The 14,024-nt window shown below is 45.6% G+C and overlaps 1 protein-coding gene across 1 annotated transcript; it reads left to right on the plus strand.

The window, feature by feature from the left end:
* The first annotated feature begins 10,462 nt into the window (after positions 1-10,462).
* LOC132225529 (melanoma antigen preferentially expressed in tumors-like) lies at positions 10,463-13,405 on the plus strand. Its single transcript, XM_059680623.1, has 3 exons — positions 10,463-10,761; positions 11,147-11,752; positions 12,850-13,405. The coding sequence occupies exons 1-3, from the start codon at positions 10,463-10,465 to the stop codon at positions 13,403-13,405; spliced, it is 1,461 nt and encodes a 486-aa protein (XP_059536606.1).
* Positions 13,406-14,024: the final 619 nt, after the last annotated feature.

The following is a 14,024-nucleotide window of genomic DNA, read 5'->3' on the forward strand; positions in this document are numbered from 1 at the left end:
TCTGCTCAGAGGCTACTGTGTCCTGTACATAAGTGAGGGCCATGATGAGAGCAGGTGGCAGGTGACCAGGATGTGGTGAAAACATCCCCCAAATTCATGTGTGGGTGCTGGGAGTCGGCACAGCCTGTCCAATACTGGGCAGGAAGTTCTCCTGCCCCCAGTGCCACAGCACATGCCCTGGGAAAGCAGGCCCCGTATTGGGGGGAGGGGGTGGATAGAGGAGTATTTCTTGCTCGTGAAGAAGGCATGTTCACTCAGACTTTGTTTCTAGGTCATTCTAAGTGGTCCCTCCTGCCTCCTTGTATCTCCAGGACACTGGGATCTCATAGAAGTTTCCTGAGCTTGGGCTCCTACAATTTTCCAGTTTCTGCCAGTGCATGTAATGTTTGTGTTAAAGAGAAAATCTCACCCCCCAGGTGGCACCACTCAGGCTTTAAGCCCATGATACCAAGTCTAGACTCAACTGCTGACCTCATTACAGTTTGAACCTCTTCCAGAAGCCTCATCAGCCAGTCTGCAATTTTCAGGTCAACACCACTGTGGTAATCTGTTACGTGGTCCCTCTGCCTGGAATATGAAAGTTGTTTGGGCATCACAATGCAGGGCGTACAGAAGAGCCTACAGAAAATTTGCTCCTCTCTGCCTCTGTCTCTCTCTCTCTTTGCCCCCCCTCTCCCCCTCCCCGCGCTCTGTAGCTCTCTCTCTGTCTGTGTCTCCCTCGATTTCATAAGATCCAATGTGTGACTCAGTACAGCATGGGGATATCCCAAACTATGGCAGATCCTTACATGCCAAGTACAGCTTCAAATCTTCTGAAGGGGAAGGTGTATCTGTGCACTGTGCTTTGTCCTGAGAGAGGACATCTTCCCTCACAATCTGAGTAAGAGTTTTAGGCCTGTGCCCAAAAGGAGATTTTTGAAGCCAAATTTGCATGGATTTTTTCCTTGGGGTTGAGCAAACATTAGTTATTTCTACAGACTTTGGCAGTCTTGTTTAGGGCCCCGGCCCCTGGAACTTGGCTGGGACTAAGCTGCTGCCTGTGTAAGGTTGGGATGTGGAAGAGGATGCCTGCGCTAAAGAGAATGCCCTCTGTAGCAGCTCCTTGGTAAGGATACACAGGTCTTTTTGCCCACATTTATTTTTCTCTGTGCCTCCGAGATTCCCAAGAGCCCACGACTCTGAGCCCTCAGTGGCTTTCAAAAGTGTATGTCACATCCCAGATTCAGCTGCCACACCCCTCCTCTGGCCTCTCCACAACCCACGTTTTCACATTTAATTTTCTCAAGCCAGGTTGCTGAGCTGATCTGGTTTTTCTGAGAGGAAATGCCCTTTACCTCCACAGAGGGAGGGTGACAGAATCCCCTGCCTATACTCCCCATCAGCTTGGGTTTAAGGGATCCACCCAGTTTCCTTCTTCACTGCTAGCCTTTTAAGTTCTTAATTTGATGCAGTCAGTGTCTCTGAGTTTCCCCAATGTTCACCTTGTCCTGGGTAATTCCCTAGGTCCCATTCCAAATGTGCAGCCCCTCCCTTCTCCTGATCAATCCCTAGATGTGATTTTGGCCTGACCTGCTCTGGGGAAGGCTTGCTCCTCAAAATATGGAAGACCAACTATCCCTCTGTTCCTCTTTGAATGGGCAAGGGGTTTGCAATTGTAAGTAACCTCAGGTCTCAGGGACTGTTTGGTACTCAATACTGTTGCATTGAAATTCTTTTTCTCTGGAGATGATACCACTGTCTCTCTAAAGGGGTGTTAATGGGAACATTAGGGAATTTTGATGTGGCCCCAACACCCCCATTAAGTCTACTTCCAGGCTGGTTTCCTTTTCTTTTCCTTTCATGAATGGACCTAGGGTTCAGTTGGAGGTGTGGAGAGTGCAAAACCCCATCATGGTTAAATGCCTGGAGATCCAGGACTAAGGTTTTGCTCTCAGGTGGAAGTAGCCATTTCAGCTAGGACCTCAAAAGGAAGGTGTGGTCAGACGGGGTATAATGGCTTCTGAGGAGGCCGAGGAGGGAACAGAAGCTAGAGCGTGAGAGTCAATGTCCAGGTCTGAGCACAGGGCTCCCTGCACCACGCCGCTCTGGTGAGTCAGGAGCTTAAGGTGGTCCCCAAGGTCCTGCAAGCCAGAACCCAGAGATTTGTCCTTTTTTCCTTACAAATGAGCAGAATTTGCCTTTGCCTCTGGATGCAGGTGTGCCTTAAACCAAAATGTTTTGATTTCTGTTTTGATGTTTGCCATTCATAGAGGTTCACAGGGCAAGTTTTCCCGGTGTCTGAAAGTCGAGTATTGCTAAGGAGCCTATTGTAGGCCAAAGTGGCAAAATCCTTTTTGTAGTTTTGTAGAGGCCGGGCTGTGTGTGTGAAAACAGGTATTAATGAATGTCTTTCATAACAGCCAATTGATGTTTAGAAAGAGAGGAAGGGAGTGGGCGGAGAGAGAGAGAGAGAAACATTGATGTGAGAAACATCTATCAGCTGGCTCCTGCCCACACCCTACAGGGGCTAGGAATGTAGCCCTCAAGTGACATTTGTGGGGGCACGAGAGGATGCTTAACGCAGTGAGCAACACTGACCAGGCTTTGCAGTCTCTTATTGAGAGGAGCCTTAGTTGTGACATGTGAGCCCTCTGTTGTCATAGATAAAATGGTCATTCTAATATTCATAGAAGGGACACACAGTAAAATGTACATGTTGGAATTAACGGTTATTTTTCTCACCTCCAGCTCCCCCATGCTTCAGAAAACGTTTGTGCTGCTTTTATATGCCTCATTTAAAATGTGTCAAAGGAGAACCAAGATGGCGGCAATATAGGCAGATGTGTCCCAGGTCGTGTCCCTGAGCAAATGGAATGAGCAGCTGAAACTAGTAACACCCACACCGAATTGGCGAAATTGCTCAGCTGGTGAGAGGGTTTGCAGCCGGGAAGAGCAGAACTCCCCTGGAAAGGTAAAAAAAACCAGGGATTTGGGCAGGAAAGTTTGCCAGACCTCTGAGCCCAGAGAGTCAGAGGGAGACCGCATGGCAGACAGCCGCGTCCCCTGGGACAGGCACAGCCCCTGACGGGGGAAAGGAGAACTGCGGGATTCCTGGCGCCACCAGGGAAATTGAGAGCTGGGTTCTGTGACCGTGGAGGACTGAGCCTAAAGGGGGCAGCCTGAAGAGCTGACCTGACCATACAGTCCCGGTAAGAGAAGAAGCTTACAGAAACCAAGCCTTCCCCGTTTCCGCGGCCGGCGTTTGTTTGTCTGTTTTCACTGAATCCTGTTCATGGGACATTTCGGATACAGACACTCACCTGTGCTGAAGAGAGGGAGAGTGTGCAGAGGAGTGGAATCTGGGGAGAGACTGGGGAGAGAAGGGGAGCCGGGAGAGGTGGCAGCGAATTGAGTGCTGAGACACCCCTGAGCCCAAGACTGGCGCAGCCATTCTCTCCAGAGAATGAGACTCCTCTCCCCGGCCCCCAGGCAAGGAGCACAGCCACACCCAGATTCCACCCTGTACGAGATCAAGGATTAGAATAACCTTATCAGTCCCTGGGAGTTAACAGGGTCTGGCCTATAGAGGGATTTTCAATCCCAGCAACAACATAGTGCCAGTAACTAACTATTACGCAGTCAGCTCTGGGCAGTGAACTTCCACTGGAAAGAGAGGCCCTATAGCCTCAGAGGACAACCCCAGAACACTGCCACCCAGAGGCTGACCCACAAACTGACTCTTTGCTAAACACAAAATAAGGCAGTCTGGGAAATAAATGCGACCTGCTTTAAAATAAGGACTGTGGTTCACAACACAGAGGAACAGTATATCACAGGGAAACTCAACACTCTCCTGAATACCTGGAAGGTCTAAGGCGAGCCACACTGAAGAATAGAAGAACCGAAGGACCTTCACTACTGCATTTTTTTTTCTTTTTTCACTTTTTAACTAAGAAATCAATTTTTTTTAATTTTTTTTTCTGTTCTTTTTTTTTTCTTTTTCCATCACCTGATTTTACCCTTTTAATTACCACCTTCTTATTTTTTAACCAGTATTATTACTGCTACCATTTTACCATTTTTTATAGTGCCATTTTATTTTCTCTTTATTTTATTTTGGGATTAGTGTTCTCCATTCTATTTTCATTGTTATATTATTGGTTGATTCTAGTCTGCATCCATATCCAGGGAGCTGTTGCTGGAATTTGTTGGGATTAATGGCTGTTCTATAGGAGTATTCTCCTCATATAAAAAGTCTCTTCCCTTCTTCCACTTCATTCTCTCTTTTCGCTTTTTTTTTTTCTTTTCTTTTCTCGCTTTTATTTTCCCCTCTGCTTTTTCCCGATTTCATTTTTGCACTCCTTTTTTTGGTCCCTACTTTTCTTTTCTTTTTTTTCTTTTATCTTTTTCTCTTCCTTCTTCTTTATACCCTAATTCTCTTAATTCAGGTGGTCACCTTTATTTGGGGTTATTAATATCGTGAATATATTTGTGTATAGTGCATGGTACGTGGTGCCTTGTTGTGTTGTATTTTGTGCCTTTAAATCAATGCAGCAGATCCAAGCAACAGCAAACTCCTGAGCACCACATCCTCTGCTGAGGAACAGCAGCTGTACGTGAAACCTCGCCCCACCAGCCAGAAGAGCCACCACAGCTGTGAACAGCACCCACCAGAGGAGCTGCTGCCAACTGAAGAGCAGGAGCTACCGCAACCGCCCGAAGAGCAACCACAGACCAAGGAGTCACTGCCACCCAGGGAGCAACCACTGAACGACTCAACATCTAGATATGTCAGTGAGATCAAACATGGGTAGACAAAAAAACCCCAAAGGAAAGAGAAGGAGGACTCTCCAGAAAAGCAGCTAAATAATACAGAGGCATGCAACATGACCGATAAAGAATTCAGAATAAGGGTCCTAGAGTGCATAAACCGGATGGAGGAAAAAATCGACAACCTCTTCAAGAAGCAAGAAGAAACAGATGAAAAAATCGATAACATATGGAAGAAGCTAGAAGAAACAGATGAAAAAATCGATAACATATGGAAGAAGCTAGAAGAAACAGATGAAAAAATCGATAACATATGGAAAAAGCTAGAAGAAACAGATGAAAAAATCAACAACTTAAGTAAGACCCAAGAAGAAATGAAGAGTGATATAGCTGCAATGAAAAACTCCATTGAAAGTATCAACAGTAGACTAGGAGAAGCGGAGGACCGAATTAGTGAATTAGAAGACAAGGAAGCAAAACACACCCAAAATGTACTGCAATTGGAGAAAAAAATTAAAAGACAGGAGGAGAGCCTAAGGGAGCTTTGGGACAACATCAAACGAAACAACATACGAATAATAGGAGTACCAGAACAACAGAAGGATGAACAAGGATTAGAAAACCTACTTGAAGAAATAATATCAGAAAAATTTCCTGCGGTGGGGAAGAAAAAAGTCACACAAGCCCAGAGAGTCCCAAACAAGGTGAACCCGAAAAGACCCACACCAAGACACATCATAATCACCATGGCAAATGTTCAGGACAAAGAGAGAATCTTACAGGATGCAAGAGAGAGACGGAAAGTTACATACGAGGGATCTCCCATTAGATTGTCAAATGACTTCTCAACAGAAACACATCAGGCCAGAAAAGAATGGACTGAAATTTACAAAGTGATGCAAAGCAAAGGACTGAATCCAAGAATACTCTATACAGCAAGGCTATCATTCAAACTTGAAGGGGAAATAAGAAGCTTCACAGACAAAAAAAAGGCTAAGGGAGTTTGTCACCACCAAGCCAGCAATGCAAGGAATGCTAAAGGGACTGGTATAAAAAGAAGAAATAAAAAGCTCAGAAAGAAAACAGCCACACACACACAAAAAAAGAAATGGCTACAAACAAGTACCTTTCAATAATAACTTTAAACGTAAACGGACTAAATGCTCCAACCAAAAGACATCGAGTGGCTCAATGGATAAAAAAGCATGACCCATACATCTGCTGTCTACAAGAAACCCACCTCATTCGAAGGGACTCACACAGACAGAAAGTGAAAGGATGGAAAAATATCTTTCAGGCAAATGGAAAGGAAAAGAAAGCTGGGCTAGCAATACTTATATCGGACAAAATAGACCTCAAAGTGAAGGCCTTAACAAGAGATAAGGAAGGCCACTTCATAATACTAAAGGGATCGATACAACAAGAAGATATAACCCTGGTAAACATATATGAACCCAATGTAGGAGCACCCAAATTCATAAAAAAAAATCCTGGAAGATATCAAAGGAGAGATCGACAACAATACAATCATAGTAGGGGACTTTAATACACCATTGAAAGCACTGGATAAGTCCTATAGACAAACAATCAGCAAAGATACAGCAATCTTAAATGACTCACTAGATCAGATGGACTTAATAGACATCTTCAGAACACTTCACCCCAAAGCCAGGGAATATACGTTCTTCTCAGGTACTCGGGGGACATCTTCAAAAATAGACCACATATTGGGTCACAAGCAAAGTATCCCCAAATTCAAGAAGATTGAAATCATAAAAAGCATCTTCGCAGACCACGATGGCATAATACTAGAAATAAACTACAATAAAAACAACCCAAAATACTCAAACACCTGGAAGCTGAATAGCATGCTACTAAATATTGATTGGGTTACCAATGAGATCAAAGAAGAAATTAAAAACATCCTGGAAACTAATGACAATGAAAACACAACAATCCAAAACCTATGGGACACAATGAAAGCAGTCCTGAGAGGGAAGTTTATAGCTCTACAGGCCTATCTCAAAAAACAAGAAAAAATGGTAGTAAATCATCTAACTCTACAACTCAAAGAATTAGAAAGAGAGCAACAAGAAAACCCCAGAGTGAGCAGAAGGAAGGAGATAATAAAGATTAGAGCAGAAATAAATGACATAGAGACCAAAAAAACAATACAGAAAATCAACGAAACCAAGAGCTGGTTCTTTGAAAGGATAAACAATATTGACAAACCTCTAGCCAGACTCACCAAGAAGCAGAGAGAGAGGACCCAAATAAATAAAATCAGAAACAATAGAGGCGAAATAACAACAGACCCCACAGAAATACAAATGATTGTTAAAAAAATACTATGGACAGCTTTACTCCAACAAACTAGACAACATGGAGGAAATGGACAAATTCCTAGAAAAATACAACATTACAAAACTCAATCAGGAAGAATCTAAAAATCTCAACGGGCCAATAACTATGGAAGAAATTGAAGCAGTCATCAAAAAGCTTCCAGCAAACAAAAGCCCAGGACCAGACGGCTTCACAGGGGAGTTTTACCAAACTTTCAAGGAAGAACTAAAACTTATCCTCCTCAGACTACTACAAAAAATTCAAGAGGAAGGAACACTTCCAAGCTCATTCTATGAAGCCAGCATCACCCTAATACCAAAACCAGGTAAAGACAACACAATGAAAGAGAATTACAGGCCAATATCCCTCATGAACATAGATGCCAAAATCCTCAACAAAATCTTAGCAAATAGGATCCAGCAGTACATCAGAAAGATCATACACCATGACCAAGTAGGATTTATCCCAGGGATGCAAGGATGGTACAATATCCGCAAATCAATAAATGCGATACATCACATAAACAAATTGAAAGAAAAAAAAACCACATGGTCATATCAATTGATGCAGAAAAAGCATTTGACAAAATTCAACACCCATTTTTGATAAAAACTCTCAGCAAGGTGGGAGTAAAAGGATCATACCTCAACATAATAAAAGCCATATATGACAGGCCAACAGCCAACATCATACTCAATGGTCAAACACTAACACCATTTCCCCTAAGAACAGGAACAAGACAGGGATGCCCCCTCTCACCACTCCTGTTCAACATAGTACTGGAAGTGTTAGCCATTGCAATGCAGCAAGAAGAAGAAATAAAAGGCATCCAAATTGGAAAAGAGGAAGTAAAACTGTCCTTATTTGCAGACGACATGATATTATACATACAAAACCCTAGAGATTGCATCAAAAAGCTACTAGACTTAATAAATGGATTTGGCAATGTAGCAGGATACAAAATTAACCCCAAGAAATCTGAGGCATTTCTATACACCAATAGTGAACTTTCAGAAAGAGAGATTATAAAAACAATCCCGTTTACCATTGCACCAAAAAAATTAAGCTACCTAGGAATAAACTTAACTAAAGAGGTAAAAGACCTCGACTCAGAAAACTACAGGACGATGAAAAAAGATATAGAGGAAGACATAAACAGATGGAAGAACATACCGTGTTCATGGATTGGTAGAATCAACATCATTAAAATGTCCATACTACCCAAAGCAAACTATAAATTCAACGCACTTCCCATTAAAATACCAACGGCATACTTCAGAGATCTAGAACGAACTCTCCAAAAATTCATCTGGAATAAAAAAAGACCCTGAATAGCTGCAGCAATCCTGAAAAAGAACAAAGTAGGTGGGATCTCAATACCAGATATCAAGTTGTATTACAAAGCCACTGTTCTCAAAACTGCCTCGTACTGGCACAAGAATAGGCATATAGATCAATGGAATAGAATGGAGACCCCAGAAATCGGCCCGAACCAATATGCTCAATTAATATTTGACAAAGGAGGCAAGAACATACAATGGAGCCAAGATAGTCTCTTCAATAAATGGTGTTGGGAAAATTGGACAGATATATGCAAGAAAATGAAACTAGACCACCAACTTACACCATACACAAAAATAAACTCAAAATGGATAAAGGACTTAAATGTACGACGGGAAACCATAAAAATTCTAGAAGAATCCAAAGGCAACAAAATCTCAGACATATGCCGAAGCAATTTCTTCACTGATACAGCTCCTAGGGCACTTGAAACTAAAGAAAAAATGAACAAATGGGACTACATCAAAATAAAAAGCTTCTGCACAGCAAAAGAAACCATCAACAAAACAACGAGAAAATCCACTGTGTGGGAAAACATATTTGCCAATGAAATATCTGATAAGGGCCTAATCTCCAAAATTCATAGGGAACTCATACAACTTAACAAAAGAAAGATAAACAATCCAATCAAAAAATGGGCAAAGGATCTAAATAGACACCTTTCAAAAGAGGACATCCAGAAAGCCAAGAGACATATGAAAACATGCTCAAAGTCACTAATCATCCGAGAGATGCAAATCAAAACAGCAATGAGGTACCATCTCACACCTGTCAGACTGGCTATCATCAACAAATCAACAAACGACAAGTGCTGGAGAGGATGTGGAGAAAAAGGAACACTTGTGCACTGCTGGTGGGAATGCAGACTGGTGCAGCCACTATGGAAGACACTATGGAGTTTCCTTAAAAAACTGAAAATGGAACTTCCATTTGACCCTGTGATCCCACTTCTAGGAATATAACATAACCCAAGAAACCAGAAACACCAATCAGAAAGGATGTATGCACCCCTATGTTCAGAGCAGCACAATTCACCATAGCTAAGATCTGGAAACAGCCTAAGTGCCCATCAGTAGATGAATGGATTAGAAAACTGTGGTACATCTACACGATGGAATACTATGCTGCTGTAAAAAGGAAGGAACTCTTACCATTTGCAACGGCATGGATGGAACTGGAGAGCATTATGCTAAGTGAAATAAGCCAGTCAATAAAGGAAAAATACCACATGATCTCACTCATTCATGGACAATAGAGACCATTATAAACTTTTGAACAATAATAGATACAGAGGTAGAGCTGCCTCAAACAGATTGTCAAACTGCAGCGGGAAGGCCAGGGATGGTTGGGGGGCAGGAGGTAGGGGGGTAAGAGATCAACTAAAGGACTTGTATGCATGCATATAAGCATAACCAATGGACATAAGACACTGGGGGATAGGGGAGGCTAGGGGACTGTCTAGGGCGGGGGGATAAAATGGATACATATGTAATACCCTTTGTAATACTTTAAGCAATAAAAAAAAATGTGTCAAAGGCCTCAATGGTACCCATTGTGTGGGTGTTCCTTAATCTTCCCCATCTATTTTATTTCCTGGAACTTAGCAAGAGGCAGTCCTGGGCCACGGGCTGCTCCCTACTCCAGGTGTTTTCAGTCCTTCAGTGATCCTCAGAAATGTTTTCCCTGGAAAGGGTGGGATCATCTCTCTGGTTTCCCAGTCCTCACTGCACAGCAGATTTGCAGCTAGCCAGTGGGTAGATGCGGGAGGGGTCCAGTGGTCATCTCACCCCTCCTTGGTGCCTGGTTCTTGTCCTTCCAGTGGCAGAGTAGAGGCAGGGCTGAGTGGCTTTGCAACCCTAAGCAGAAAACGGAGTTGGGGTAAATTGGGGGTGCTCCAGTTGTTGCCAGAGCAGTGCCTTTGGCCCTCAGCTGGTCCCTCTGAAGGGAGAAGGACCGGGGTTGCTCATGCTCAGCCTGACAAGATGCCTTGCTCCCGGCTGTCTCCCAGGATCTCTTTCATAGCAGCTTCATGGGGATGAGCCTCCCAGCTCCACGCCGACTCCTGGAACTGGCACGTCAGAGCCTGCTGCGGGATGAAGCCTCGGCCATCGCTGCTCTGGAGTGGCTTCCTATGGAGCTCTTCCCACCTCTTTTCATCACAGCCTTCACTGGGAAGCACAGCAGAGTCCTGAAGGCCATGGTGCAGGCTTGGCCCTTCCCCTGCCTCCCTCTGGGGGCCCTGATGAACCATCGGCAGTCTTACCAGGATATCTTGCAGGCTGTGCTCGAGGGACTCGATGCCATGCTTGCCCAGGACCCTCGACCCAGGTATGGGGGATTCAGTAGCCGGGTCGCACCCTGGGGATCTGAGCAGTTACAGCTGGGATCTGGGAGTGGGCAGGGCTAAAGGGAGAGCTGAGGCAGGCCTTGGAGCCACTCCTAGGGTCATTCTGGGAACAGGCTTCGGATATATACGGCTGATGAAATTGCCAAGGGTGACCGAAGGGACACGAGCCTACTCCTTCCTGGTGGCACCTAAAGGTACCAGGAATGGGGACCATGAAGGATCCCAGTAGCACCAGGTGCAGTTGATTCCTGGGGCATGGAGTCAAAGTCCAGTGCGATGTCTGGCCCTGCTGCCCAGATGCCTAGCTCATGGTCTTACTCATTGTTATCTTAATGCATCCCAGCATATCTCCTATTTTCTCCACAGGAGATGTAAACTGCAGGTGCTTAATTTACAGAAGAGAGTTCATTTGGAGTTCTGGATGGTGTGGGCAGGAACCAGAGCCCATGTGTGCTCACTGCTGGAGCCTGAGGCCCTGCAGCCCATGAGGAATAGGAGGAAAGTGCACAGCTTAACGGCCAGGCCAAATCCACCCTTGGCCCCCGTGGAGGTGTTAATAGACCTTTGCCTCAAGAAAGGTGTCCTTGATGAGTCCCTCAGCAACCTGATTAAGAAAGTCAGCGAGAGGAGAGGTTTGCTGCACCTTTGCTGTAAGAAGCTGAAGGTTTTTCCGATGTCGAAGCAAAACACTAAAATCCTGGATATGGTGCAGCTGGTCTCTGTGCAGGATTTGGAGGTAAACTGTACCTGGAAGCTGTCCACTCTGAGGAAGTTCGCTCCTTACCTGGGCCAGATGGGCAATCTGTGCCGGTTCCTGCTCTCCCACGTCTTCACGTCTTCTCACACCACCTTGGAGCAGGAGGAGCAGTGTGTTGGTCTGGTCACCTCTCAATTCCTCAACCTGCCCCACCTCCAGGAGGTCAATTTGGATGATATCTCCATTCTCAGAGGCCACCTGGATGAGATCTTCAGGTGAGGGGTGGCGAGCTTTCCCTGCCAACCAGAGTGAGTCCCTTTCCATTTCAGTGCACAGTGACGGGCTCTCCTGTGTGCCGTCCCTCAGCAGTGCTAGAGTGCCTGAGCCACTAGACGGGCCACACAGTCAGTGTCTTGTTCACTGCTCTGTCACCTTGCATGTTGTGACATAACCCCCCAGATAAAGGTAGGACGTATGCACTAGGACAGAGGCTACTAGAGGGACTCCTTGCTAGGAATTCGGGCCAGGGGATGGTAGCTTTGGGCATCCTTGTAAGTGGTGTTGAAGGGAAAATGATGCAATAGAACCAAGTGAGGATTGCAATGACAAGGGGAAAGCCAATCAGAGGTGAGGTTTCATGGGTTAAGTTCCGCACTTAGAGATTTGGCCATGGCAGCCTTTCAGTCCAAACCTGCCTCAGTCACCTGTCTGCCAAGGGTTGCCATAGGCTCTCGCAAACGGAATGCGTGGCAAATGCAGGATTCAGGAGGGAGGCATTACGAAATGGGATAGGTGGTTTGTAGACAATGCAGTGATCTAAGTTCCTGGAGGGTGGCAGCCCTCGCTGGATGTTGCCTGACTGTGCCCAGGTTAGCCCTTTCTGCACATCTGCCAGAGGCCTCATTGGGCTAAGAGATGGTGGTGACAGGGGTCTAGGGTGTGGCTGGAAGGAAACCCGAGTTGCAGGCAGTTCAGGACATGTCTCCAATACTAAAATGCACTGGTTGCCTCCTGCTTCAGACCCTGGGGCAGGCTCCTTTCTGAGCTCCTCCCACCTTTATGTTCACAACACCTGTGTGTTTGGGCTGGAGGGTATGATGTGCTCCACTTGACGGATGAGTAAATGGAGTGTGTGAGGTTTCATCCAGTTGAATCCATCACGGAGCAGATAACAGATGGAGAAAGATGCCACTCAAATTTGCTCGGACTTGAATGTCACTTTTCACTGTGCAACATCCTGGGTTTGATCATCATCCGGAACACTGTAGGCTTTGGTGACATGGGCCTCTTTACCCTGAAGGCCTGCATTATCCTCACCTGCCTCTGCTCACCAGGTCCATCTCCCACATGTAACTGCTCTATGTCTCCCCAGGTGCCTGAAGAGCCCCTTGGAGACCCTGTCCATCACTAACTGCCTGCTTTTCGAAAGAGACTTTAGACATCTCTCCCAGCATCTGAATGTCAGCCAGCTGAAAAGCCTGAGTTTCAGTGGGCTCAACCTGACCATTATCAGTTCTCGGTCACTCCAATTTCTTTTAGAGAGAGCCTCCCCCACTCTCCAGGACCTGGACTTGGATGAGTGTGGGATCATGGACCACCAGTTCCTGGACATCCTGCCAGCCCTGAGCCACTGCTCCCAGCTCACAACCCTAAGTTTCTGTGAAAACCCCATCTCCATGACCGTCCTGGAGGACCTGCTTCGCCACGTTGTCGGGCTGAGCAAGCTGAGTTGCGTGATTTATGCGGCGCCCGTGGAGAGTTATGAGGAAACTAGCAGCAACATCAACCTGGGCCGACTTGCCCAGATGCATGCTGTGCTAAAGCATATGCTGCAGGAGTTGGGTCGTCCTGGCATGGTCTGGCTCTGTGCTTACCCCTGTCCTCACTGTGGCTGTAGAACCTTCCATGACCCAACTCCCATTCTGTGATCCTGTTGCTTGAGTGTCTAGATGGGTGCACATCTCATAGGCTTTACTCAGGGCACTTGGGCACTGAAGCCCAGACATAAGTGTACCGTACAGGAACACAGCAGCCAGTTTCAGACAGCTACTCCGGGTTGGGGGGAAATGCTCACAGGGGACTGGATGGTTTCTTTGGGGAGATTTGTCCTAAGGAGTTAGAAATATGCACCTGAATCTCTCAGGGGGAGGAATTGAGGCTTGGGTGGTAGATGCGGGAATTACATTTCTTGAATGGTTGTGAATAAATGTAAGTAATAAAGAGAACTGGATGTTAACAGTCTGATGTCCTCAATGACATGTTAGCCCAACTCTCCCACCTGCAGTTACTGGCAAAGTAAGAAGGCATGAGCATTGTGATGCACAGACATTAGGCTGGTTGAGGTTGATTCCAGGAGATCACATCATCATTTATCCTTTTTGGTTTGGTGGTTCTTTCTGGTGCACCGGTACCTACTCACCTCTGTGACAGTTCAGTGGGTCAGCGCACACTTGTTGCGTCCACAGGGACTGGAACAAGTGGCTTCCAGTGAGCACCACCGAGGTACAACTACTCTGGGGCCATCAAGGGTAACTAGTCCAGTCCCTG

Source organism: Myotis daubentonii, chromosome Y (genome assembly GCF_963259705.1).
Source record: "Myotis daubentonii chromosome Y, mMyoDau2.1, whole genome shotgun sequence".
NCBI lineage: Eukaryota > Metazoa > Chordata > Mammalia > Chiroptera > Vespertilionidae > Myotis > Myotis daubentonii.